This window comes from Anser cygnoides, chromosome 5 (assembly GCF_040182565.1).
Source record: "Anser cygnoides isolate HZ-2024a breed goose chromosome 5, Taihu_goose_T2T_genome, whole genome shotgun sequence".
Taxonomy (NCBI): domain Eukaryota; kingdom Metazoa; phylum Chordata; class Aves; order Anseriformes; family Anatidae; genus Anser; species Anser cygnoides.
The window spans coordinates 38,119,303-38,145,557 of NC_089877.1; the positions used below are offsets into that span (position 1 = coordinate 38,119,303).

The 26,255-nt window shown below is 38.6% G+C and overlaps 2 protein-coding genes across 2 annotated transcripts in view; one reads left to right on the top strand and one right to left on the bottom strand.

Moving 5' to 3' along the window:
* KCNQ1 (potassium voltage-gated channel subfamily Q member 1) overlaps positions 1 to 26,255 on the bottom strand; it is a 408,236-nt gene that overhangs the window by 373,040 nt on the left and 8,941 nt on the right. The window lies entirely within an intron of this gene.
* The window catches only part of TRPM5 (transient receptor potential cation channel subfamily M member 5), a 38,058-nt gene that overhangs the window by 4,768 nt on the left and 7,035 nt on the right, over positions 1 to 26,255 (top strand). The window contains exons 4-19 of the mRNA XM_013191636.3: positions 1,014 to 1,194; positions 3,347 to 3,411; positions 4,556 to 4,747; positions 5,936 to 6,035; positions 6,878 to 6,996; positions 7,584 to 7,925; positions 9,925 to 10,056; positions 11,178 to 11,301; positions 13,255 to 13,400; positions 14,155 to 14,267; positions 15,813 to 15,908; positions 18,318 to 18,576; positions 19,850 to 19,968; positions 20,505 to 20,637; positions 23,023 to 23,197; positions 25,803 to 25,971. Of these exons, the coding sequence (XP_013047090.2) occupies positions 1,014 to 1,194; positions 3,347 to 3,411; positions 4,556 to 4,747; positions 5,936 to 6,035; positions 6,878 to 6,996; positions 7,584 to 7,925; positions 9,925 to 10,056; positions 11,178 to 11,301; positions 13,255 to 13,400; positions 14,155 to 14,267; positions 15,813 to 15,908; positions 18,318 to 18,576; positions 19,850 to 19,968; positions 20,505 to 20,637; positions 23,023 to 23,197; positions 25,803 to 25,971 (2,465 nt within the window). The remainder of the gene's footprint in view (positions 1 to 1,013; positions 1,195 to 3,346; positions 3,412 to 4,555; positions 4,748 to 5,935; positions 6,036 to 6,877; positions 6,997 to 7,583; positions 7,926 to 9,924; positions 10,057 to 11,177; positions 11,302 to 13,254; positions 13,401 to 14,154; positions 14,268 to 15,812; positions 15,909 to 18,317; positions 18,577 to 19,849; positions 19,969 to 20,504; positions 20,638 to 23,022; positions 23,198 to 25,802; positions 25,972 to 26,255) is intronic.

The window sequence follows — 26,255 nt, forward strand, 5'->3', positions numbered from 1 at the left end:
ATAGCTTGTTGTATAAAATAGAGCTAAAAATTCACACTAGCGAGGTGAAAAACAAGCCTTGATATCAGTGGGTCCTTCCATCATTTGTGTTACTGGCATGCATTAAACAATTGCTTCCACATTTTCAGTGAATAAATAGGAAAATCCCTGAGAGGTTTTTTTCAGTTGATTGTTGTGTCTCGGGGTCCCAATCTAAGGCCAAATCTCTCTGGCAAGTAGGCTTAATGTTACACAGTAGCAGAACATAGGCACATCCTCCCTCTAAACAAAACATGAAGGCAAGTAACTGCTTCAAGATAACTTTCCCTAACGAGACAGGAACAGGAGGGAGGCAAGAGAAACTTGTGGCACTAGCTGTAAAGGACATGCAAATTTACTGCTTTTTTTCCCCCCTGGAACAGCCTCTGACATTTCTACTCTTCCCAGAGCTGCTGAGAGGGAAAGAAGCCCTATATGTACCTGTGTTCTCTGTCACATTTTTAGAATGCAGCTTCCACATTAAGAATAACCATGAGACCTCACATAACCGTGTCAATTAAGCTGTGTTTAAATCAATATCGATATAGTCAGCAGGCTGACTTATCTACTGGTCTGAGCATGGTGAAAATGTTACTGAAATGAACAGGTTTGCCCTTGTTTGTGCCACCAGATTTTAGACCTCTGAGACATTAAGGCTTCATTCACAGTTATCTAGTCTCATGGCCCCAAACATTTGTACAAGCACTTTCAGCACCTCTGCACAAATGCCTGTTTTCTAGAGATGATTACGAATGTCAGTATATTTTGCAGAGCCTGAGAGGGGTACTTCAGGGACGTCAGCTTTCAGGCTATCATATCTAGCACCTTTCAGAAGGAACAAATACTCCTTTCTCCTTCCTTTTCATAGAGGCTATTCAAGTGTATGAAAAGTGGTGCTCTCTGTTATGGCACAGACAACATGAAAAATGGAGATGAAGTACATAGAAATGCAGACTGTGCTTTGCAGAAAATGCTCACATCTCTCCTATCTCTAGGATGAAAGCCTTGTACATTACCAATCAGATGATAACGTCCAAGGCCCACTGTATTCACTGGACCACAACCATTCCCATTTTATTTTGGTGGATCATGTAACACCAGAGGATCCAGACAGAACGACTGAACTACGACTCACCTTGGAAAAGCACATTTCAGAACAGCGCACTGGGTATGGTGGTAAGTAGACTATACAAACAGCCTATAGCTTGAATAATAGCAACATTACATGGATACACGTGGGTCCCTGGCCTTATCAAAGGCAACTCCAGTTCTCACTTTACCATCTACATAGATGGTAACAAGATCAAGTAAACACAGTTGTCATTGTGTAAGAGACAGAACTAAGCTGACTTAAGTTGAAAAAGCTGCTCTTTGAACCAAAAATCCTGACATTTATCGCATCTCCTTAAACATAGCTCAAAGCTGACCTTCAAAGCATCTCTCATATTGCCTCAAAACACAACAGATGGAAAATAAATCCTGGTTTAAGTGCCCTAGCCAGTGGCTCTAAGAGATGGATGTTCATTGTTGTATACTTTTATCCCCTCTCACACAGAGTCTTGAATTGCTCCCACTCTGGGAGAAAAGACTTGCCAAAGCATTTTGAAAAATTTTAAGCCATATTTGTTTCAGGATAAGATTTTATCCTGGGTAAACAGCATAGCATCTAACATCCCTCTAAACCAACGTGAGCTTTGTTTATAATGAGAACTGAGCATTGGGCAGGCCTCCTGTTGCAATTTGTGGAAATAATTCAGTTGTAGTCTTAATACAACTACTTTCACCTTTCCTTTGTTTCTGTAATACCTGCAGTGCTAGCACAGCTAAAACAGAGGAGAAAGAGCTCAATTATTCACATTTTCATGCATCATTGGAGTATTCAATCACATAGCCCAGAGTATGGTTGCACAGATATACCTGAGAGCATGAATGCACCCAAAGAATGCTTATCTTGTGACTCAGTTGGGAAAGACCACAGGCGGACTGTAATGGTAGGCAGAGGTTGCAGTGCTGACAATCGGAAAATAGTCCCTTTCTTCTTGCAAACCAATATGGTCAAACAAATCTCAGTGGAACAATTTTCTGTCCAAAAATGCTGATTCATTTGACAAACATTTCACTGGAACATACTGAGTTCAATGAGATCTGCTATAAAGAAAATGAATACCGTTCATTTAAGTTCAGCAAACCCATTTAACCTTTCTGAACTAACACTTTAATAAGGTCATGCAGAATTTCCCTATTAAAATATCTACAAATCATACAAAGGAATTTTTTTGTATTTTGAATATTCTTTGCAATTAAGGACTTCCCACCTTCCCCAATATCACATCAGAATTCCCCACCACCACACACAGAAGGGTAAATTTCATCTAAATCTATGCTAAATGGAGAAGATTCAAAACCACAAATGTTTCCCAAGGATTCTGTAGTCATACGGGTCACTTTTCAAACTAGAATAGCACCTTAAAGAGGTATGGCAATACTATGCCATTCACTAAAACAAATGAAGTTACCTGCCAATCATGGCTAAACTACTGCTCAGTTCTACCTTATCTTTGTAGTCATCCCACAATAGATGCAACAAATAGTAGAGACTGGAAGACCTACAAAGGGAAACATCAAAAAACTATTTGAATCAAATACCTTTTTATCTTCCAACTATAAGAGGCATTAATCTCATGATGCTGCTGTTCTGATAGAGCTCTCCTAGGCCAATCTATAGTCATCTTCAGAATTCTGAGTTCGGTGTTTACAGTATAAGCCATTTAGAAATAAGTGGATACCTGTGGGAGAATGGATGAACAGGGATGCCTTCATCATTTCTTCCCCTGCAGCCATAGAAGAAGTTACAAAGGCATTTCTTTTAAATATAGCACTACTCTAAAAATAAAAGATTATTGATAGTGACCACATTAGACTGTACTGAATGATATTTTAGGCTGTTTAATCAGAGTGATAAAGAGTATATGGTAAACAAACACCTTAAGTCAACAGTGCTGTGATGTACAGAAGTGCCAATATCCATATTTTGCAGCTGAGGCATACAGTGGTGTGAAGAAACTGAACTACTTGCCAGGGATCACGCGAACGTTTATGGCAAATGTGCCTTGGTCCTGAATCCTAGACTAGGGCCCTGTCTGCTGGGCCATAGTGTTATTTTCTTCCTTTGCCACTTGCTTCTGCAGTTGCCTGCAGTTTCAAGTTTTGGTAGGTACTGAAACAGGACATAATAGAAGTACTTTAAAGGGAACAGCAGAAAAGCAATAGCTCTTGTGATAGCTGTTAACTCTTTATTGTTTTCTTCTTTAAACCATGTATTTCACAGGAACAGGTAGCATTGAGATTCCTGTGCTTTGCTTACTGGTAAATGGAGGACCAGGCACACTTGAGGTAAGAAGCTGTTTGTAATTTAAGAAAAAAAAAATGGTGCTAAATACTAAATTACTGGAAAATGGTTGGATGACAAATACATGTATTGGCACTTTACATAAAGTCAAAATTTAGATCTATACGCCAGTTAAGAACTAAATTCTGTTAATGTTAAAATTGACCATATTTGTTTGGAAGAAATATTTCATTTTGAAAAGGTGCCAGCAGATCATTAAGGCTTCTACTGCCAGCTAGTACAGTGCAAAGAAAAAATTCAAAACCAGAACAAAACCTCAGAAGTCAGCTTCAAATTTAGTAGAGTAGAAATACTGTGCTATTACTTGAAATGACATACAAAAGGATTAATTATTCAGCAAGAGAGAGAACTGTCACAGAGCTCCAAGGAAACACAAGACCAGGTTTTCTAGATATTCCACTTTCAAATTATAGTGTCCTACTTCCCCTGAGCAAAAATACCTTGTATGATAGAAGACTGGAGAGTTGCCTGCTAACGTTCCCATATCCTGTTCAGTGAAGGATCAGTTATGAATTTTTCTGAGCACTTCCACAACTTCCAGAACCTGTTGACTAGGAGATACTCTATAATATCTATTTTACTTTTTCTGATATTTTATTTTAGTACTTTGTAGCAGTCAATGTCAGCATGGCTTTTTTTTTTTTTTGATAATACTCTCAGCTGAAGACAAATACCCTACTGTACCTTTAAAGAGATACAGTTTTCAGAATGTATAGCTAGGTTTAGCAGCCAGAAAAGCCTTCTGAGAATTCCTGTATAGCACTCCTCTTGCACTTGACCATGCTGAACTACAAACAGCTGTAGGGAAGGATTAGGGAGAGGAGAGGGGAAAAACAAAAAACAGACAACCAGTCATGGACAAAGAGGTTTTATGCATTGCCTGTCCAAATCCGGATGGTTAGCTACTCAGAACGTGTCATGGAAAGCACTATAATCAGGGACTTATAACATGGACAATCTGCTACAAAGTCAAAAAAAAAAATCTCAAGAGTCTAGAGGAGTCTGGACTGACTCCAGAATGAATCTGATTTAGGTACATATTTATTCCTAGTTTGCAAGGAATCTTTCTTCTTTGCATAACATTTTATTGCGTGTATGAATTCTAAAAATGTACTTTTTAAACTACAGAGGATTTGCATCGGTTTGGAAAATTCTGCTCCCTGGCTTATCTTAGCAGGGTCTGGAGGTACAGCTGACATCTTAGCTGCATTCATGAATGAGCCACAGCTTATCGTGCCAGAAGCTGTTGAAAAGCAATTTAAGGAGAAATTCCCTGCAGAAAGTTTCTTGTGGAAGGACATTCTCCAGTGGACAGCAACAGTGAGCTCATGTTTGATAACTGCATGAAACATTCGATAATTACATGCATCATGTTCACAAGCTCTCTCGTATCGTTCCTAGCTTCAGTAGTCCATTCAGTGCAGATTGAAAATGCACTCCCCAAAAGTTTTGGATACTCCATTGCTCTGTTGCTAATGCCATATACCTCTCTAACACTAAAATCAAGGGGTCAGTTGATCATACAAGCTACTTTGTCCTAGTGATTCAGCTGAACACCAAGGGCTCTGTTCTTTCTCAGTTATTTCCTCAAGTAACAGCCAGCACCCAAGAATCCCTGAGTCCTTCTGGAGGACATGAAGCATTATTTATCCTCCACAGCTGTGGAGCTTGTGCAGCTGTGACAGAAGAAACCTAATTCATGATCTACAGCTGTTAAGTGGAAAACCTAATTGTGGGCATGCATGAATCAATTAACAAGAACAAAGGGTGTTTAGAAGTTATCCTATCTATTGTTGGTTATATGTATTCTTAAAAAAGAAAGACAAAAGAGATCCATAGATTTTCTTTACTCTTTGGTTTAAGGCCGGTGAGTGTGCCTCAAGATATTATGGATAAACGTTTAAGAAACAAAAAAAATACTTTGACATTGTCTTCATGTGAAGATTGAAGAACACTGTATGCCTCTGACACAAATGAAGCCCACACAACCTCACCCACTACATATTCTTTGCAGTTCTCACTGTAATTCTTAGCTTTGAAATTCCACATGCTAATTCCGTTAGGGAGAACTTCGTCAGATCACTAAGAAAAGGAGATGGAGGGCATCAAGAAGCAAGATTGCCAGATGCTCAGAAAGCCCTGGTGCAGCTGCACTATGAGAAACAAAACTCAGAGAGTCAGAAGGAGAATACTGTATGTGTCAGATTCTATGACTTTTACTCAAAGAAGCTTTAGAGACCATGCTTTTAAATGCTTTTTTCTGTTCCTCCTATCATGCTATGCAATGCTGGAAAGGACAACTCCCTCCTTGCCTCAGGACCTATTTATATGGAAAGCTAATAATTTTCATCTTCTTGCCAAACCTCTAATGCTAAATACTAAATACTAAATGCTTTGCATTTAGAATGCAAGTTCTCCGGGAAATGCTGTACATGTGGTCTACGCTGGGCTCTTAGACATTAGTGTTTAGACAGTGGGTTAAATGATTTCTGTTTCAACTCCCAATAGATTCAGAACATTATTTCACACCAACATCTTCTAACTCTGCACAACTTTGAGCAAGACGATTCAGAACTAGACACAGTCATTTTAAAAGCTTTAGTAAAAGGTAAGAACAATAATTGTAGTACTTTGTTATTTGACCTCACTGTGCCATAAATATATTTTATTCTTGTCCAGAGCAAGTTCAGTTGGCTATTGGATAAGATTTCATTTCTAATGAAGAGTTGTTCTGCTTGCTTATTGACAAAGTAACTGGCAGTTACCTTAGCTCTTGAACCTAGCATTAAACTAGTGTTTGCTTTTTACTCTCATGCTATTTATTGTATAGTATTATTTTAATTAGTCCTTTATTTCACTGCTTGCTTCTCTTAGTAGTAGAGGCAGTAGAAGAACTGAAATATACTGTAACAGTTATTCAATTTACAAGCCATTAACAAAAAAAAACAACACACACAACAGAAAACACAAGCAGACTTGAACTACCTTAGTTCCAGAAACAACCAAGTACAACCAAGTTTTTCTATAAAAAACCTTCACTGTCTCTTCTGAAATACATTACTTGCTCTGCCAGCCCTTTCAATTTGTGTTAGACTAGCCTAATTTTAGCCTTGGGGGAAAAAGACATTCTATTCCTCATGTGCTAATTAAAACAAGACAAAAACAATAGCCTCACCCTCCCCAATTTCTGCAGATCAGGGTCTTTCTTAAAATACTAATTTAATTTGATGTTTTAAGAGAATTTAGCCACTAAAATATTCAAAAAATATGAGGTTTTAGATTAATATTTCTTAAATTAGGAGAAAAAACACCTGTGAAGGGTTCCTGGTTTAGTGACCCACAAATCCGTGATAACTGAAGAGCTCATTTTGCCAATCAAATTACCAATACTATATTGAATTAAATGTAACTAGTGTAAAGTACTGAATTTGTCTTTCTTATTTGTTCCAGCCTGTAAAAGTCACAGTCAGGAGGCCCAGGAATATTTGGATGAACTGAAGTTGGCAGTGGCCTGGAACAGAGTGGACATAGCTAAAAGTGAAATATTCAATGGTGATGTGGAATGGAAGGTACAAGGTTTTATTGCCTTAGAGGCCAATCGGCGTGTAATCCAATGGGTGTGGGACACAAACATCCTGCCAAAAAAAGGTCTCAGTTTTCAGCACTACCTGCATTCCTCACTAAGAGATTAGGCAGCCATAACATCCTTGCTTAAGATGTCTTTCTGGTTCCCGTCCTGCTCCCCAGATGATAATGGGGGAAGACAGGTGAATAATTTAGTGTTCAAGTTCTTTTTCTTAAGCCTTTGGGGGCAAGAACCCTTACCCCCACACCCCTTTCTGTACAGACCTTTAAGCATGCAAACCACTGTTTCTAACTGCTACGTAAATACCCAGTGCAGTGGGTACCTGAACATCACCACAACTCCTACAGCATGCTAGTTGTGCTAGTGTTTTAATATTAATGTTTACATAGACATTTTCTACGTAGTTCTATCCCTCTTTCTCATCATACCCACAGCTGACCTGTTGTAAGGCAAAATGTACATCTCCTAACAGTAAATTTTACCTCCTTCCCTTATTCATCCATGAATATCTCTAAACCCACAATTTTTCTTCCTTCTTTTCCCCCATTCCTCCTCCTTCAATCAATCTAGTCCTGTGACCTGGAGGAAGTGATGATGGATGCTCTGATCAATGACAAACCAGAATTTGTAAAGTTATTTATTGACAATGGGGCCAACATATCCGAATTCCTGACATACAGTCGTCTGCAGAGACTCTACTGTTCCATTTCTCAGAAGTGTCTCCTCTACAAACTTCTACTGAAGAAACATGAGGAAAGCAAAGTGACCTTGGCAGGGCTCACAGGTCAGCAGCAGCAGGAGTCCTACCCACTCTTCACTCTCAGTGAAGTTTCTAGAGTTCTCAAGGATTTTCTCCATGATGCATGCAAAGGTTTCTATCAAGATCTCAGACACGGAGGCAAGAAGAGATCTGTGAGTTACAACTTTCCACCATAAATCTGATCCTCTGCAATTTAGAATTTGAAAAGTTTTGGCCATTCCTTGGCTTCGGGGATGGGACAAGGAAGGAAATGGAAGAAAACTTTGGTTTCCCTCTTTTTTTTTTATTAGCTCATTAATCTTACAGCTAAAAATGGTCTAGTTTTTTAGATTTCAAAATTAAAGAGTAAAAGAAAGGAATTTCTAAGATAAACAGTTTGCAATTCCTCTTTCTCCCCCTCTGCCATGCAGGGTTTTACTGTACCTTGAACTAGAGTTAAAATTTTCAGTCCCAGGTCTGCACTCACGCTGTTTTTTAAGTTAAGCCTTGAAAACGGTAACCTCTGTAAGCAAAACTATTCATGGATTTATACTATATAGAAGCAGACCTAATATTCAATAATGTGCAGTGCATGATGGTTGCCTTTAGGTCATTATAATCTTATTATTGAGTGACATAACACAGCAAGAAATGAGAACAGTTGTTTGAAGTAATACTTGAAAAAGGATAGCATGATAGCATAGTACCACTGTGGAATGTCTGCATTTTTGCAATAGATTTTTTTTCATTTTGAATGAAACTCAGAAATACCAAAGTTCTTGCAAAGCACTTGAAATCATGCATCCAAGTTGATTTCCAGAGAAGTACAGGGAAACTTGGTAAAGATCAGAGTTCTAGAGTAATATAGCAATTAAAACTTTTGTTATTTGCAAAGTTCTAGTTTAATCTCAGAACTTTTTAAACTCCAAGATAAATTGTCATTTGAGACATAACTCCAATCATTTTTGCTTTAATAAAGCTTTGCTGAATTAATCAGTAGTACAAAAAACTATCCAAGTTTGAATCTAGGCAGGTTTTCCCTGTGCACAAGAATAGATAATTTGGGGTAACACCTTACAGAAATAAAAGTTCTCCACTGCAATCTCACCTTTGCAGAATTTGGCAGTAACTGACCTAAAACCAACTGATGCAAATAAGACCCAAGTCAGATACAAGAGCACACTGCCTAACAGTTTTTGTTCCCCACCTTCTTAAAAGCTTCTTTCCATGGTTGTGACTGGCAGCCCAATCCCAATAACATTGGCAATACTAAGAGCATCACTGTAGTGGGATACCAGTGTGCTCCTACTAAATTCTGTTCTAGATTTCAATGCAATTTAGTATATTAAATGGCTCAATACAGACCAAAAAAAAAAAAAAGGAGGGGGGGAACCAAACCAATAATATAAATTTGAACAGAACCCCATAGTTCAAGTGATTTCAAAAATATCCTTGCATAAACTCGTTTTAGAAAAAAAACACACGCCGCTCTGGCTGCTTCTAATTAACGCAATAGATATACAGACAATTTTAAAATATACTTTAAGTTCAGGACTTGACATAAGTTGCCATACTTTCTCTGGAGAGTTTTTGTGTTTTTTTTTTTTAAATCAAGCACTAAAGGAATAAGCACCGTTCTGCTTAAAATACTCCCTGCATGAGGAAGAGGTTTCTCAAAGGAAAGACTAGAAAGAGAGCACTGACATGCTCTATTCTTGTCATGTACAGGGCCTTGGTGTGACTTATTCCTGTTTAAATAAAATGCTTTTTGTTCCCTTTTCTCTGAAACCACATCCTCTGTGGCAGTTGAGCAGAATCTGATATAACCTTGGCCAGCTCAGATTAGTTAATCACAGGTCTGTCTTGTATGATATTACACACCAGCGGTGAAACCCTGGCCTTAATAAAGTCAATAAGAGCTTTGCCATCGACTTCAGTGGAGTCATGGTTTCATCCAGAACATTCTCACACATATTGAGTTATACCAGGGACACAAGGGTCCTTTGATTCAGTACAGAATGAACTAATTACCTCAGACCCACAGGAGAAAGAAAAAAAATAAAAATCAAAAGACTATGAAGTGGCTGGCAAGGCCAGGGGCTGCTTAGATCATGTCATTTGCATGGAATGGAATTGCAAAGCAGGTTTTAATTTCTGAAAAATGTATTTCAGGATAAAACAAATACAAGGCAATTACCTGGGCCCTTGGACATGAACCAGAAAAGTAAAAATCCTTGGAGGGATTTGTTTGTATGGGCAGTACTTCAAAATCGGCACAAGATGGCAAACTATTTCTGGGCTATGGTAAGCATCGAGCTATAGCTCCTTCAGGTGAGGTATTGTCATATTTCATGTACATGAGGTGGTTTTTTGCTCAGCCTTGAAGCTCAGATGATAGATAGGTTTGCTTCTGAAATACTGGATGCACATTTATAGCACCTTTCATCTCAGCGTGTCTCATGCCAGCAAGGGCCAGGGGACCTGACAGAGAGGTAGAACAGAACAGCAGCAGGTGTAAATCAGCACAGCCTGAAACTGCTGATTAACTTCAGCTGCAGAGCTGACCCTTGTCTTCCTTGCTGCTGATGACTCACCAGTCAGTCTCAGATTTTGTTCCTTCTATAACAGGTCAATTTTTTGCACTTTAGCAGGATGACAGTGCGATTGAGCATCTTCAGCTTATTTGCTGGATATGTAGGGAACAACAGCATCACAGTCCCAGGGACTGAGCTTTGAACTGGCATAATTGACTCCTGTTTTGCACCCTTCCACAGCTGAGGCCATCTCATACATCTGCAGTGCCACAGTTTCTGTTTCTTCCCCCTCCTGCTCCAGAGGCCAGACACAGCTCCATCTGCAAGCATCCAGCTAGCTGCATCTGGCCCAGAGGGGTCATGTGAAGGGAGATAAACTGCAGCACAGCTCTTCAGCCAGTGAGCATGTGCATGCAGACACATCTGCGCCTTGGAGGGCCTTGTGTTTGTGGAGCCCTGTTACCAGAAAGCACATTTCTCTGCTGTGTGTTACTGTTGTGCCTCTACCAGCTGTGCTCCCTCCTTTCACATATGTCCTTATGCAGGGTCTCAGCACAGCCATGTTCTAGGAAACTGAACAGTATAAGAGTGTTTTGTTCTATTTCCATAACCCACTCTTCTCCTCTAGGTCCTCAACTGCTACCCCAAATCAGGCCCCCTAAGGTCAAACATACCCAGGTGTCACCAGCTTCATAAGGCACAAGAACTACTAACGCATGGTTTTTGACTCTCAAATATGATCAAAACTGTAATTTCTGCAGACAGTTTAAACTTTCAAGTCTGTATTTTAGGGAAGGTTCTTCCAAGGGAAGACGGGCATGAATTTGTTATTCATTAGTGAAGCGTCCCCAGTTGAGAATTTCAGACTGGTAACACCTTTCAATTTTACAGGGTCAGGAGGGTGTAGCTTCAGCTCTGGCAGCCTGTAAGATCCTTAGGGAGATGTCTCACCTGGAGACAAAGACAGAAGTAGCACGTATAATGAAAGAAGCCAAGTATGAGCAGCTCGCTGTCGGTAAGTAATGGCAGCTATTTAACAGCATCAACAGTTTCCAGAGGCCACTGGAAGACAAGCAAGTAGGGGGGAAAAAAACAACAACAAATAACACACACACCAAAACCCTCAAGAAGTTTTAAAAGGTCAACTGTCATGAGCAATTTAACACAACCAGTATCAAGCATTCAAATACCACAGAAGGAGGACTAAAACTCCAAATTCTCATTCTGGAAAAATCAGTGTTCTAAGGCTGACCGCTGGGATGCATGGAAGAAGTTTCTCCCTTGCTGCATATTGGTATTTTAAGTGTCTGACCTTAGTACAAGGTGTATTGCAACGACAGGCAAGATAGAATAACCAGAACACTTCTGGGCTCATGGCAGTCTCGTTGCCCTGCAACATCAACCTCACTCCGCATGGGCCACGTAATAGAGCACCAAATTTGAAGGCATAACTTCTCTGCTAAAATAATTTGAGACTACCTCACCCAAAAGTGGGCTAACTGAACTGCCAAAGTCCAAGCAAGGTTCAGATCGGCTTAAGAGCAGACAAGACGCTCCACCCTACAGCAGCCAGCATTCAGGCATCCACAGCACTGGAATGCCAAGTCCTCTCTCCTCAGCTTGGTTTAAAAACAGATATTTGCACACGAGATTCTCTGCTGTTCTGACATCGGTCCAATTTGTACCCAAAGGTCATGCTGCTGTGAAAAGAGGGCTTTAGAATACAGTGCATGTGGAAATCCAGAAACTCTTTGCCCTTCGAACTAGTACATCACGCTCCTGAAGGCTCATGCAGACATTGATACATTATTTATACACAGACCACATTTCACGCTCCTTTTACAGGGCCATTACTATTTTTAAAAACTACAGCACTCATATAATCACAGGACTCCAACAATTTAGCCATGGAATTAAAGGGCATAATCCAATACACAGCAGCCTGTTCCTTGGCTTTGGTAACCATGAGATCAGGTCCTCAATTTCCATTTCTGGCCCAGATAGTACTATCAAAATTATGTAGAGCAAACATTCTTTAAGAATGATAAATACCATGTTAACTGCAAAAGAAATCCGCAAATCGCCGTATTTTAAGTGAACTCGATCCTTTCCCCAGCCCTTACAGTGTAACAACAAGGTGTAGGCTGGCCTAGGAAAGGTACTGAGATAATCAAGTGAATTAGAATTAGACAAGAAGTCAGATTTTGTCTAACGAGAAAACCTTGACTTTCTGTACTATTTATCTGAGTTTCTGAGCTCCAGAACAAGCTTCTCTTGAAACAGATCTATGCCACAATGCACTATCAAGTCTAATACTATTTTATGTCAAATATCTGTGTCTTAAACAAAGCATTCATTGGCTACATGTCAAACCTGAGCCGCTCCTTTTGTTTAGTCTATTCAGGGGAAAGGGAGTAGCGTGGCAACTCATTCTTCAAAGTGTAGGAAGAACTCCTCTGGGATTTGCTTTGACTCGGTGCTGCCTAAAGCTCCACACAAGGCAGCTACAGATGAGTGATTATAAGATATACTGATGTTTCCAAGACATGTCTGTGAAACTGAGAAGGAAATACTTTTCCACAGGAGATCAAACAACAAAAATAGAGCACCCCAGAGCTGAGAAGGAAGTATGCAGATGGAAAGAAGTGAGGAAGTACTGAGATTTGCTTCATACCTTCCTGCAGATAGTGGGAATTTTAAAATTACAATTCCAGTATTTTTTTCCCCCACCAAAGCAAATTCATTACATCTGCCCTCTTCAGAGTTATTCTTGTGTCCAGGATTGTTCCTCTCTCCTATCCACCTCATCTTAGCTCTTGGACTTTTTAACTATTGCAGCCTTGCAGAACTCTTTAGTGCAACAGATGCATCTGGCAGATGTTGCACCCTACATACATCACCCTCTTGCCTCACATTTTTTGTTTTTAAATGACAAGATCCGTTTGTCTACATTTCCTTCATTTGGCAGAACTGTTCAGTGAATGCTACCGCAACAGCGAGGAGAGAGCATTTGCTCTGTTGGTAAGAAAAAATCAGTACTGGAGCAAAACCACCTGCCTTCAGCTGGCTACAAAAGCAGATGCGAAGTCTTTCTTTGCACATGATGGTGTCCAGGTAAGTTCTACAGACACTTCCCCTACCACCAGGGCCTTTAAGCATGATGTTGGACACAAAAGAGGATAGTACAACAACCTAATGGCCCCATGAAATATGTTCAGATCAGAGACATTCTTTGGAGAGGGAACTGTTCACTCTCCCTGGCACTGGATGAAGAGGATGTCATGCTGCATATCTGGCAAAACAATACTCTTGTCCCTTTTATCCAGTTAGCCTCCAGACCAATGCACTGAATACAATGTTTAGCCCTCATTTCATCCTGTGCTTTTTCCTCCATTGCTCAGAGAAAACCATCAGGAAAGCACTTAAAATCTGCCTGAGGCACAATGATGCTGCTCAAGGATATGAGGTAGCTCCTTAACAGAGCTCATTCAGATTCAGAGAAGCTCATTGATAAAAGTTAAATCAAATTACTGTTCAGTTTCACCCCCAGAACCTGAGTTCTATCCACATACACAAAACTAAATTAAGAGTGATGGTGCTTTTAGCTCCCAGTGGCTGACTTGCACTTCCTCAGCAGTATAGATGTTCTTCTATTCCACTTGAATTACAGTTCTTTCCACTGTTCTCTCATAACTCTTGGCATACTAAAAAACAACTGCAGAAGGACATGCAAAGTGCCCATATGCTCTGAAGGTGTGCCTGCTCTTAAGGTTTTCAGAGCATTGCCTAACCTTTACTTGTCTTAGGAGCCACAGAACATAGATGCACCTATGATGCCAAAGCCATTTCTTGTTTTATTGAATTTCAGGCCTTCCTAACAAAAATATGGTGGGGAGACATGTCCACAAGCACGCAGATACTGAAGTTAATCTGTGGATTCTGGTGTCCTTTCCTGATCTACACAAATTTAATAGCATTCAGGTAAAAACAAATATTTGAGTGCAAGAGATAAGTAAAGGAAGAAAAATAAGTCATGAAAAAAAAATCCAAACTGAAAATTTCTTATGTGAAGGATAAATACAGTAATATCACCTCAGAAGGTTAACAAAAGGACTGCACCACTCTTGACCAAATTAGTTTGCTGTGGGACTGAGTTATTTGTATGTACTGGGCTAGTGCTGTGTTTATTCTAATACTTCAAAAGCCAATGTCAGTTTCACCTAGATCACTTTATTTTGTACAGTCCACAGAAAAGCCTGTTGGGATTCTGTCAGCTCCACTTGAATGTACAGCATATACAGTAACACATAGCATATAGAGGATATCTCCAGATATAGCACCATCTATTTCTAGATGTGAAGATGCCTGGTTCAAACCTCAGTATCTTAACAGTAAAAACAACCATCACAAAGCAGAACTAGCAGCCACAAGCCTTGGGAACCAAAAGTCAAGCCTAAAACCACAGGACTCATATGAAACCAATTAAGATTTTCTAATTTAACATCTTGGAAGATCTCTTTGTAGTATTCTGCAGGCACAGCTTTGGAGTTCATAGTTTTCAGCTTTTTGTCACAGCAAAGAGGCTAGAATCTTAGGCTTTCTTCAAAGAAAAAATAAAATCACCAAAGCAAACCAAGCAAAACAGAAAAGAAAAAAAAAGCAGCCACGATGCTCAGACACAGTCATAAGAATCTAAGAACTGAAACTTTAGGAAAACCTCCAAGTATTGTGAAAGTCAGAGATACAAATCATCAGAACTGGCATTATGGAATGACCTGCTATTAAGAAATACATATGCTTAACTGTTAAACTACTTATAAAGAAAGAGGAAAGCCTGTTTGCCATTCCTGACCTAAGACTTCCATTCTGCTAGTATCACTAAAGATGTTTGTTTTTTTTTTCTAGGACTAGTGGTTGCCAGCTTCACAAATCCAAGTAATTTAATGTGAAATACTGTCAAAGTTTTCATAGAAGGGTTTAAACCATAGAATGGCTAGGGTTGGAACGAACCTTGAAGATCACCTAGTTCTAACCCCCCTGCCATAGTTAGGGATGCCACCCACTAGATTCTTATTCAAAGGAGGCCTTTCCAAATTTGTTCTGTTGAGGACATTTCTCCTTTCCCTGGAAATGCAAGAGTTGACACACATACCCTAATGCTTCCTGGCATTTCCTGTCTGAAGTGCTACTGAGAGCATCCAGGAATGGAGCATTGGGGTATTGTCTTCTAGGACTGATTGAGGGGTCTATTTCTGCTCAAATTCTTTTCTAATTATTTTGAGGAAACTGAGCATCTCGCTCCATTTTTTTGGAACATGTTGATTATCATTTCTCCTTTGAATCTTGTGGCTGACTTTAGCTTTCAAATAAAAAGAAATTGCAGAGCTAAGGATTATGCATATTTGATAGCTTTTCAGCAGAGCAAGTCCAAAATAACTATATGCAAACCGTTCTGCAGGAATGCCAGTTCAGTAGCGAAGAATTGCTAACCACTGTCTTTCAACTAATGAGTTTATTTCCATACAGCGAGGAAAAGCAGTCAAAGAAAGAACCAGAGCCATTTAGAGAGCTGGACAGTTCAGATACAGAAAGGACTTTGTTTCTTTCTAAGGAAGAATATAGGTAAGTTTAAAACCATCGGTTAATACAATTTTTGTGACTACAAAGTACCGGACACTTCTTGGGGATTACTGATCAGCTAATGATCCTAAGGAGCAGTTGAATGGCCATGAAAGTCATTACTCCTCAAAAAGTGCTGCTCCCTCTTATTGCTGTTGCTCTGTAAAAGGAATACAGAAGATAAACAGGGTTATAGCACCATATCGAAGGAGACAACTTTATATCTCATGAGCAGGCCATTTTTACAGAACTAAGAATCTGGTCAATACCTGGGGAATCAGAATGCATTTCCTGAGATTCCCTTCAGCTGGCAATAGCTGACATACATCAGATTTCGGAACTATACTCCCCTATAGGATTACTGAGCTCAGCAGAAAGAAGGTTCTCAGCTAACTCTTGCATAACTCTAGTGCATCACTGCATACTTCCCTATAAAGGCAGCAACAGAAATACTTGCAAACAGCAGTACCTGGAAACTTATGTAGTCAGCTTCCCGCTATACTAGTCCTCTTCATTAAAAAAAAAAAAAAAAGACACACAACTGGCCCTGAGGAACCTGAAGTACAACAGACTTATGTTCTAGGGGAAGCATTACAGAAATGGGGAACTAAGCACAAAGAGGCAGTTGCTCAAGGGCTCTCATACAGCCACAATTCAGAACTTCTGAGCCACACCCTATACTTCAACCGCACACTCCTTAGCAAAACCTGGAAGGCCACAAGGACTTAAGTCAGGACAGAAAAACTTTTGATTAATACACAGTTCACTTAATAGCTAACAGGAGCTAAACATCTGCTTGTATTTAACATGGGCTTTTCAATGGTTTGAAGAGAGCTTCGGAAATATGTGGACAGTGGTACTAATGAAACACAGTCCACAGTATGTAGTGCTAGACCAAGTCAGAATTATTAGCCTCTATTTTTAGCTCTGGCATTTAACTGCTGGTATATTGAAGAAAATCATGACTTTTTGCTCCCTCTCTACCTGTAGAATAGGTATACAAACATCTGCCTCTTAGGACTATTTGTAAGTAATGTTATAAAGTCCTTCATATCCTGAGTGAGGTATGGTTTATGACTCTTGGTCATTATGTTGTGCATTCCAATTGCTGTTATCTTAGAGATTTAATTTAACAAAGGGGCTCTCCCTCCCAGATTTGTTTCAGCATCTGAGCATCTTACAGTAAAACTGCAATTATCTGTTTATGATATTAGCCTGTTACCATGGGAATGTCTCTTACGTCATAAATCAAAAGGCAGGGTAGAATCAGGCACACAGAAAAGACTGGAGATGAGAAACTTTTCCGTATAACGAGTATATTTAATAATTAGCAAGAATGTCAAGGGAAAGACTAGTGAAGAGTCATTGCTTGCCTTTTGGGGGGGGGGGGGGGGAGGGGGAGAGGCAGGGGGAAGCATAATCTAGCATGCATATCCTTTGTTAGGAATCATTCCTCTCAGATTCAGAAAACTAAAGGATCCAATAACATCCCTAACTTTCTAACTTACAGACATGAGCAATTTATGTGGAAACAAAACCTCATGCTAAGATCAGATCAGATTGCTACTAAACACAAGGAACATGCATTTTCTGTACAGGGTAATTTCCATTGCCAGTAGATAACACTTCATATTCCAAAACACTGCAAAAACAACAGTAGATGTACAGGTCAAATCTCCCTTCAGTTACCAAAATACGTGTGGAACTCCACAAGACTCAAAGCCTACATTTATGAATAATTTATGAACTCAGCTTTTTACTAAAAGGCTTCTTTAGTGATCTTTTTGCAATTTGATTTAAACATAAAGGACAAGAAACCAGTGTGGACAGTTATGTAAACTGAAGTATTCCTTCAGTAGTTCTCTTAGACTCTATCGAGGCTAGTCAAGAAACACATTTAGCATGATTCAGCACTTTTGAGTCTAGGTCAAAAAGAATAATCATCTCAAGTAGTCACAGCAATGACAACTTCTGTATACAACCGTTACAGGAAATGTTTAGAACCAAAATAAGATCTGACTTGCAAACTTACACTAGCTATTTGCTTTTCTTACCTATTGTTTTGGATGATGAAGACCAACTAGCCAAATTCTCCTTCTTCCTGACAATTTGCACAATGTTCATACTACACGTAGTACAAACACATTGAAGTTGCAAATCAAATTAATGCAACAAAACTGAAATACCAAGTATACACATTTAAGCCTAATACATCTTCGTTTTTCTCTTTGATTTCAAGTATTTCTGCTATGGTAACATGATTGCTTTGACTTCCACAGCTTTCCTCCTTCCACTACCAGCATCTGCCTGTTACTGTCTTAAAAGAAGCTTTATATAGAATAATACTGAGCCTATTCCCATGAACTTATTTTAGGAGATTGTCACCAAGCCTATATTCTTTTTGTTTTGCAGAGGAAATGGTAAATTAGAAAAGCAGAACCCTTCTGAAAACACAGCGTGGGCAACATTCTTGTTTACTCGGTGGAAAAAATTCTGGAGTGCCCCTGTAACTGTATTTATGGGAAATGTTATAATGTATTTTGCTTTTCTGTTTCTGTTTACTTATGTCCTTTTACTGGATTTTAAACCACCTCCACCTGAGGGTCCATCTGTTAAAGAAATTATACTTTACTTCTGGGTTTTTACCCTGGTCTTAGAAGAAATCCGACAGGTCAGTAACATTCAGCATCTCAACAGCAATGCAATAAACCCTGAGATAATATTTCGAATAGATTTACAAACTGCATAAACTGTGCAAACTTGAAGATTTCAACTCTCATGTGCAGGTTTGCACAGAAAAGAAATACAAATCTTACCTTATTCAAAACACTCCACCTCTCCCTCCCAGAGCAACCTTTTCCTACACCTAATAAGCCTATAACTCCACCTTTGTTTTTCTTGCTTGCTCCAGCTGTAGCCAATAGCCAAATGGGCCGCTAAGAGCCAGGTGGCCTTCACTTTATGAAGTATCTGTCTGGTTTCACTCCCCAGAACTAGGACCTCCCACCACAGTTAACATAAATTGGAAGTTACAGGCTGCACCTGGAAGTGCAGCAGATATATCCATATTTTCAGAGTTTTCTACCCTGCTGGAGACTGTTAAAAAAAAAAAAAAAAAAAAAGACTTAATGAATTCAGATTACTTCTGTTTGTTTGAAAATATTTATACATTGAAAACATTAGCAGATCTCTCTTTGTTTTGCTTTTCCTGTTTAAGAAAACAAAGAGACTTCACTAATCCCCCAATTATTGTTCTTGGAATATCCTCAGTTCAACAACTGAAATAATGTGTGAACAATGGTGCTAGCGTGTTGCCAACTGTGGGTGCATAAAACTGTCCTCTTCAGACTAAAAACCAGTTATAAACACTTACTCTGAAAGAACAAATAGACGCTTGTTGTTTAAGCAATGGGGATAGTGAAGGAGCTCCCAGTTTGTTACAAGTTATTTGAAATTATTCTGAAAGGCCATAAACAGAAAAGCACAGAGAAAATATTTGGATCAAAGAATATTTCATTATAAACCTGTAAGTGGAGTGCTAGGCTGAAAGCCTATTAAGACAGCTCTTTGCCTAGATTATCAAATGTGCACTCACAATTATAGTGTACAAATGTCAAATCTGTACATGCTGTTTAGATAGCTCTATCTAGAAATTGAACGTTGACCAGAAATTTGTTAAATTCTTTAACAGTCTGAATGCTCACATCTTGAATCAGACCTTATTAAAATATCACAAGATTAAGAAGGTTGTACTTTTTTCTTTCTTGTGTGTGTTTTAAGACAGTAAACTGAGCTTATGTTTTCAAGCTTTTTTTCCTGTTACACTGGGAAGTTTTTGCTTTCTGCAATGAAAGACAAAAGGGAAACAGGAACAACGTTAAAACTCACAATGAAATAGCAAAACTTGAAACAGATCAGTGCTGATGGTCGCTTCTCTTTTTCAGAGTTTCTTTACAGATGAAGACACAAATTTAATGAAGAAATTCAAACTGTATCTAGAGGATAACTGGAATAAATGTGATATGGTGACCATCTTCCTTTTCATAATTGGGGTAACCTGCAGGTATATATATCTGTTTTATGTGATGTGGTCAGCTTCAGGAGCATGGGCTGTGTATGCCAGTTGACAGGATAGTCTCACGTGCATGTGAGGTCAGGCTATGACAATTACAAATTTTGAAGAAAGTTTCTGCAATAAAAGCCTCTAAATTTCTGTTTAACTGAAGATGTTGCTGCAGAGACCACAAAAGGCATATTGGTATATTCAAACACCTGTACAGAGAAGCTCTGCTTCTCATTTTTTTGCATTTACTTTTAGTCCCTTTAATCACTTTTTTTGCTTTGTTTTGTTTTAATGTCTCCTTTCAGCTGAGACAGAGAAGTTGGTGTCTCTCCATCTTTGGGTTACTTCTCACTAATGTATAGATATTATATTACGTTTTTCTTACAGCTGTAACGACTGTGACATATCCAACCACAACCCTGAAGCACTTGCCTTTTCCTAACTAGACTATGCCTGGAAACCAAGTGTAATATTTGAGAAGAGACTTCTCAGCAGTTCTTGCTAAGATCTGGTATTTTGTTTCATTTGTTCTTCAGGATGCTGAATTCGACTTTTCAAGCTGGCCGCACAATACTTGCCATTGATTTTATGGTGTTTACCCTTAGACTTATACACATTTTTGCAATTCACAAACAGCTTGGACCAAAAATCATAATTGTGGAAAGGATGGTAAGTGTGCAGTCTCTCTCAGATAAATACTTGTACTTTGTAAAACATGGAGAACAGGAAATCTTCTCCTTACAAAGGAAATCAGTTTATAATGCGTCTTTATATTTTTAAGGCCTGTCATTTTGCGTATATTGCCTTATTTATCATGAAAATTAGATGTAGTGAGTTTCAAATAGATCCGTCCAAAGAGCTCTGTAGCGTATTAAGTTAGCCTCAATTTACTAATCCTTGTACTTCAGCTAATCATTTACCCTTTGGTCTGGCAAATCAGGAGTAGTGTCTGTGTCTTACACACTGCTATTACTCCTACTTCACAAGCTGTGTGCATTTGGAGCAAAGACCTCAGACAGACAACAGGGCATTTACAGAAGGGTAGGGCATTTACTGAATGGCTCTGCTGTGCTTTGGGAAATAGATTACATTATTTGCAAGAAGTGTGAAAAAAAATCTGAGAAAATTGATAGTTGCAAGTTTCCCACAGAAGTTGTTCTTACTTGTACTTTGTAACTCTAAGCTACAATGAAAACAGCACCTTGTAAGCATATGTTGGAAGATGATGATGAAAGATTTTTATTTATTACCACTCTCCTGCAGGAAATGAGACATTAGGACTATATTTACTGTGCTTGGGTATAGGTTGGAACATTGAAACAGCTTTTTATTTAGGCATGTTAATCCTCTATGCCAATTAGCTCAAGGTAACTGATTAATAGGAGTTCATCTAATTGTAAATGCTATCATAGATTCTACAAATATTTGACTTGTGACTCAAAGCAGAGCTCAGTAAAAGCTCTACAGTCTAAACAAGCCTATACATTGAATAAACGTAACTACCAAGCTATTTAGATCTGTCTGCAAATGCAATAACTGAAACTCTAACATGACATTTGCTTTGAGTAGCTAAAGGGTAAAAGGCAAATAAATATTTGTTCTTGTACATTATCTAGTTTACAGCATTAGCAGGCTTTTACTCTAAGAGAACCAGGCAGATCTACAGCTCCCAACCCTTCCTGGCAGCGTACCAAACTAAACCAGGGCCCAGAACAAATATGGTGATATGTATACGTTAGCATCTGAAGTCATATGAGATAACACACGGATTAAGATGCAAATAAGAACATAAACGGCCTAGACAAAACTGTAAAACGGGACCTTTCATCTTCCCGCCATCCAAGCCAACACAATACTTTAGCTTCGGTAGTTCAGTGTTGAGCCTTATATCAAGGGAAAGAACGATGAAATTGACTTCAGTAAACAATATCTTATTGAAAGGTTCATGAGGTGGGTTCAAGCAAGATCATTTCCCTTAAATAGGGAAGTAAGCCAAGATTGTGTCTTACCATCTTTGTCCTTTTTAACCTTGATACAGAATTGCTGAAATAAGTCTCCTAGCTGTTAAAATGGCAGTCCAATGCCAGTTTACAGGGAGACAGACTACAGTCAGGAAAAAATATTTCCAGACATACTGTTGTTTTCTCTTAACTGTGACACTATTGCAGTCCTGCAGTGCTGACAAACTTGAAATCATCCAGAAAACAAAATAGATGGGTGAAAGTCAGAGAGACATGAACTATGTCTTGCCTGCCTTAGGTACTATAATTCTTAATGGAACTTGTAGTAACCTCCTGCAGGTCTGAAATGCCTATGCTTTTAAGTAACTGTGCAATCCTATTATCTAACTGAAATGAATCTACAGTCCCTAATGAACTCTGTCAGATTAGATGGGAAGAGGATGAAGTGTTCCTCTTCCACCAGGGAAAAATTACTGCATTTGAAATACATATTCGATTTTTTTAAGTAAGTGCTTTTGGATTCAATTACTTCTGCTTCTGTAGAGAAATACAGTGTTTAAAAGCAGAAAGTCTTGAAAATAATCTCTCAGATGCATTACTTAGCTTGAAAACCAAAGACAGGAGCTACCTGGTCCTTGCAGTCTTCAATGTCTGCCCTATCCATGGTTCAGAATTCATCAATGAGTGCTGTCATCCACGATTGACTGCTGCAGCAGACTTCTTGTAATTCACAGCTAAACATTCAATGGTACTGTGAGATCTCACAGAAAATCTGCATTTAAAACAGATTACTTTAAAAGATAAAATGTTTCATTTTTAAACACTAATTGACTGAAAAGCAAGGTTTTAAATTAAAAATATGCCTTTATCTAAACTAGCTAACAAACAAAAATGCTGGTTATGGCCCAGAAGCAATGTGGTAACAGCAAGGTCAAGAGAGAAATCCTGTGCATGAAACTGTATTCCACCTCCTTTAACCTAAACAAGCTTGTAAAGAAACAATTACTTGAACAGTTTTCATACCAAGCTACTGTTCTTTGATTATGCTATCAGTCATTTGTCCTCCTTTTCTCCCTCCCCTTTTCTCTTTTAGATGAAGGATGTTTTCTTCTTTCTGTTTTTCTTGAGTGTATGGCTCATCGCCTATGGTGTGACAACTCAAGCTCTGCTTCATCCTGATGACAACCGAGTGGAGTGGATATTCAGAAGAGTGCTTTATCGTCCCTACCTTCAGATATTTGGCCAGATTCCACTGGATGAAATAGACAGTGAGAAAAATTCTCCCCTAACTTTACCATCTTTGAGTGCATATTTCCCTAGCCAAAGCTTTCACATTACTATGATATAAATAGTGCATTTGCAAATGAAGATAACATATAGTGTGAAACTATATTAGAACATGGGGGTTGGCCCTGTTTAGAGAAGCTGTCTACAATATTCACACAAGGATTTGCAGTTGAAAAAGGTTGGCATTCCTTCTTTCACTTCAATCCATTTCTGCTCAGCTTAACCTAGATCCAAACAACCCTTGTGTAAACTGTAATAACAACATCTCCATATATTTTGGCAGTTGTTTAATGTGACAGTTTTACAGCAGTACTGCTCTGCCCATAAGCAAACACTTGTGTTTTAGAATAAATATTCCTCTGGAGCATTTATTTACTCTGGAGTTAAAGTTGCCCCAATCAAATAAAGCTAGTAATTGTATTTGTGCTACGTTTCAAACAAAACAACAAAAATAATCAAAATACATTGAAATGTTTGGACATAAAGGTTTAGAGGCAATATTTCTGATAGAGAAGCAGGTAAAATGCAGAATAGGTCATCTCCCAAAGAAGTCTGATGTAGTGTCACAGAATTTAGCCAGAATAACAGTTCTGAATGTCAGTGACAGTACTGAAGTGGGATTTACACTTGAAGTAATGTAGATGAAACCAAAAAATCCCATAGGCAGCAAACTAGAAAGCATTCTTCCATATTCACCCTGCTTAATAAGAAAAGGCATATGCCTTGGAAAAGCTAAAGTCAGAATGAGGCAAGAGAGCAGGGGTATGATTCATCTCACTTAGCTTTAAATGCCTACAGTGTAAGCATCCACAGCACAAGAAGTCACTCTTACTTCCACTAAAGTAACTGGTAAGAAATATTTCTGGAATAGGATTCATCTCATTTGAAAATAGGTCAGATAAAATATCCCCTAGAAGTGTCTGTTTCTTCCCATTGGGAGTCCAAAAGGTGTCCTCACATACATAAATAACAGATTAGATGACAGGGAAAAAATACATTACATGGACAAATTCCAGAAGGGAGTCACTTGTACTGTGATGCTCTTGACCTTATTCAACATCTTTATAAAACATATGGAAAAGGAAATGGTTAATGAATGCAGCAATATTTGCTGATGCAACAAAGGTACTGGGTAGTAAAGACTAAAGCTGACACCTAAGAGTTGTGGAAGACCCTCCTGAGGGATGAAGCATCAAATGAAATTCAGTGTAGATAAATATAAGGTAATGTGCCTGGTGACAGCTGTAGTGACTTTTCAGATAACTCTTTGCATTAACGAATAAGATCACCTGTGACTGTGGGGAAAGGCATTATTGGTGAAAAAAACAGAGAACAAACAAGTAAATATGGCTACTTTAAATCTGTGGATTTAATTCATTACATGATAGAACTTCCTGAAAAACAAACACACCTATGATTCTTAAGCCCAGTGTAGGAAGATTTAGATGAATGATATGAGTATAACCAATAGAGAGTAGTTATCTTTTCCTCCATAAGTTGTAAATGATTTCAAATGAAACAAGCAAAAGGAGATTTTTTTTGCATACATAACTGTCAGCCATTTAATTGCTGTATGATGCTTTGAATGCTATAATTGTGCATAGACTGAGAAACCAGTTGGAGAAATTAATCAAGGAATCCTCCTACACCATTATTAAATACAAATTATCTGCCTGGGCAAGTCCTTCAGCCACAAATTCCCAGACCTGGAGGAAATATCCCAACAAAATGCCACTGGTTTTGTTGTATGCTAGGCTAGTGTAAGAACTTGCTATAGCCATAGCTGGAGAGAGGATATAGGGCTAGCTAGACTGCTAGTCTGATGCAGTGGCACCATTCTTACTAACCTGGACTGCAAGCTCAGAGGTACAAAGCAGTGGTTTAAATTCAGGAATTACTTTTTTTTTTTTTTAATTTAGAAATTTACTTTTCTCCTCTAACATGCATACTGTCATGAGGATTGTGAAGACATATATGGGGAGGTAACATTTGCTAAAAACTCAAAGGTAGTTTGAATTGATATGATTACATGCATTTTCACAAAATCAGCAACATTGGATATTAGTTCACATAAGCGATGTTTCAACTGCAAGAATTAGCTCAGTAGTTCAAGCAGCCAAAGAACTGTCCTTTTGCATCTTGTATTTACATTCCTGCTTGCTACTCAAAAACAAAAGGCAGTGCAAAAGTTACATACTACCACAATACTGGTCTTAAGCTCTAATGATTGCAAAATATTATGAATAAAGTTATGCTGTTTATATGCAGTTGAGATCTCCTTTTAATAATCAGTATCATCATCTTTGATTTGTACCTAACAGAAAAAGGTATTAAACATATGCAACAATCCATGTCAATAGTTCTTGAAAGATGACATGTTTAGACATATCAATTAAGTTTTTAGTTGCTTTGAAATAACTATAAAATAGTGTCTTAAACTTCAGGAACAACTTGTAATTCCTGCCCTTCTCTGTTGAACATAAGAGATTTTCCTCACCAAAATGCAAAACTTTTGTCTCTGCTCTAAGAAATAAGTGTGGTAGTAGGATTTGTCAAAACTATTTATTTCTCTACCCCTCTTTGCAGCATCACGAGTGTTTCCCCGGAACTGTACACTTAATCCATTGCAGATTCTGAAGGACAACTCACCATCATGTCCTAACAACTATGCCAACTGGCTTGTCATACTTCTGTTGGTCATCTTCCTACTAGTCACAAACGTTCTCCTTATGAACCTCCTGATTGCTATGTTCAGGTAAGAGCGATTTCAGTAAGTTTAAGACTTAAGAGATGGCAAAAGTTCAACTGAATGCCAGAGTTTACTACATTGCTTGCATGTTCCAAAGTGACTGGCCAACAGCAATTTTCCTAATATTATTTGGGGGTTGATAGGTAGACTTTTATGATCATGTAAGTCGTCATCGTCTTTACTCTAGCCACATTAAAGACAAGAAGAAAAGAAGCATCTTTTACTATAAAAATTCAATTAAACGTGCATAACAAGGTCTGGATCCCTGGCTGTGCTGCAGTAGAAGTCCA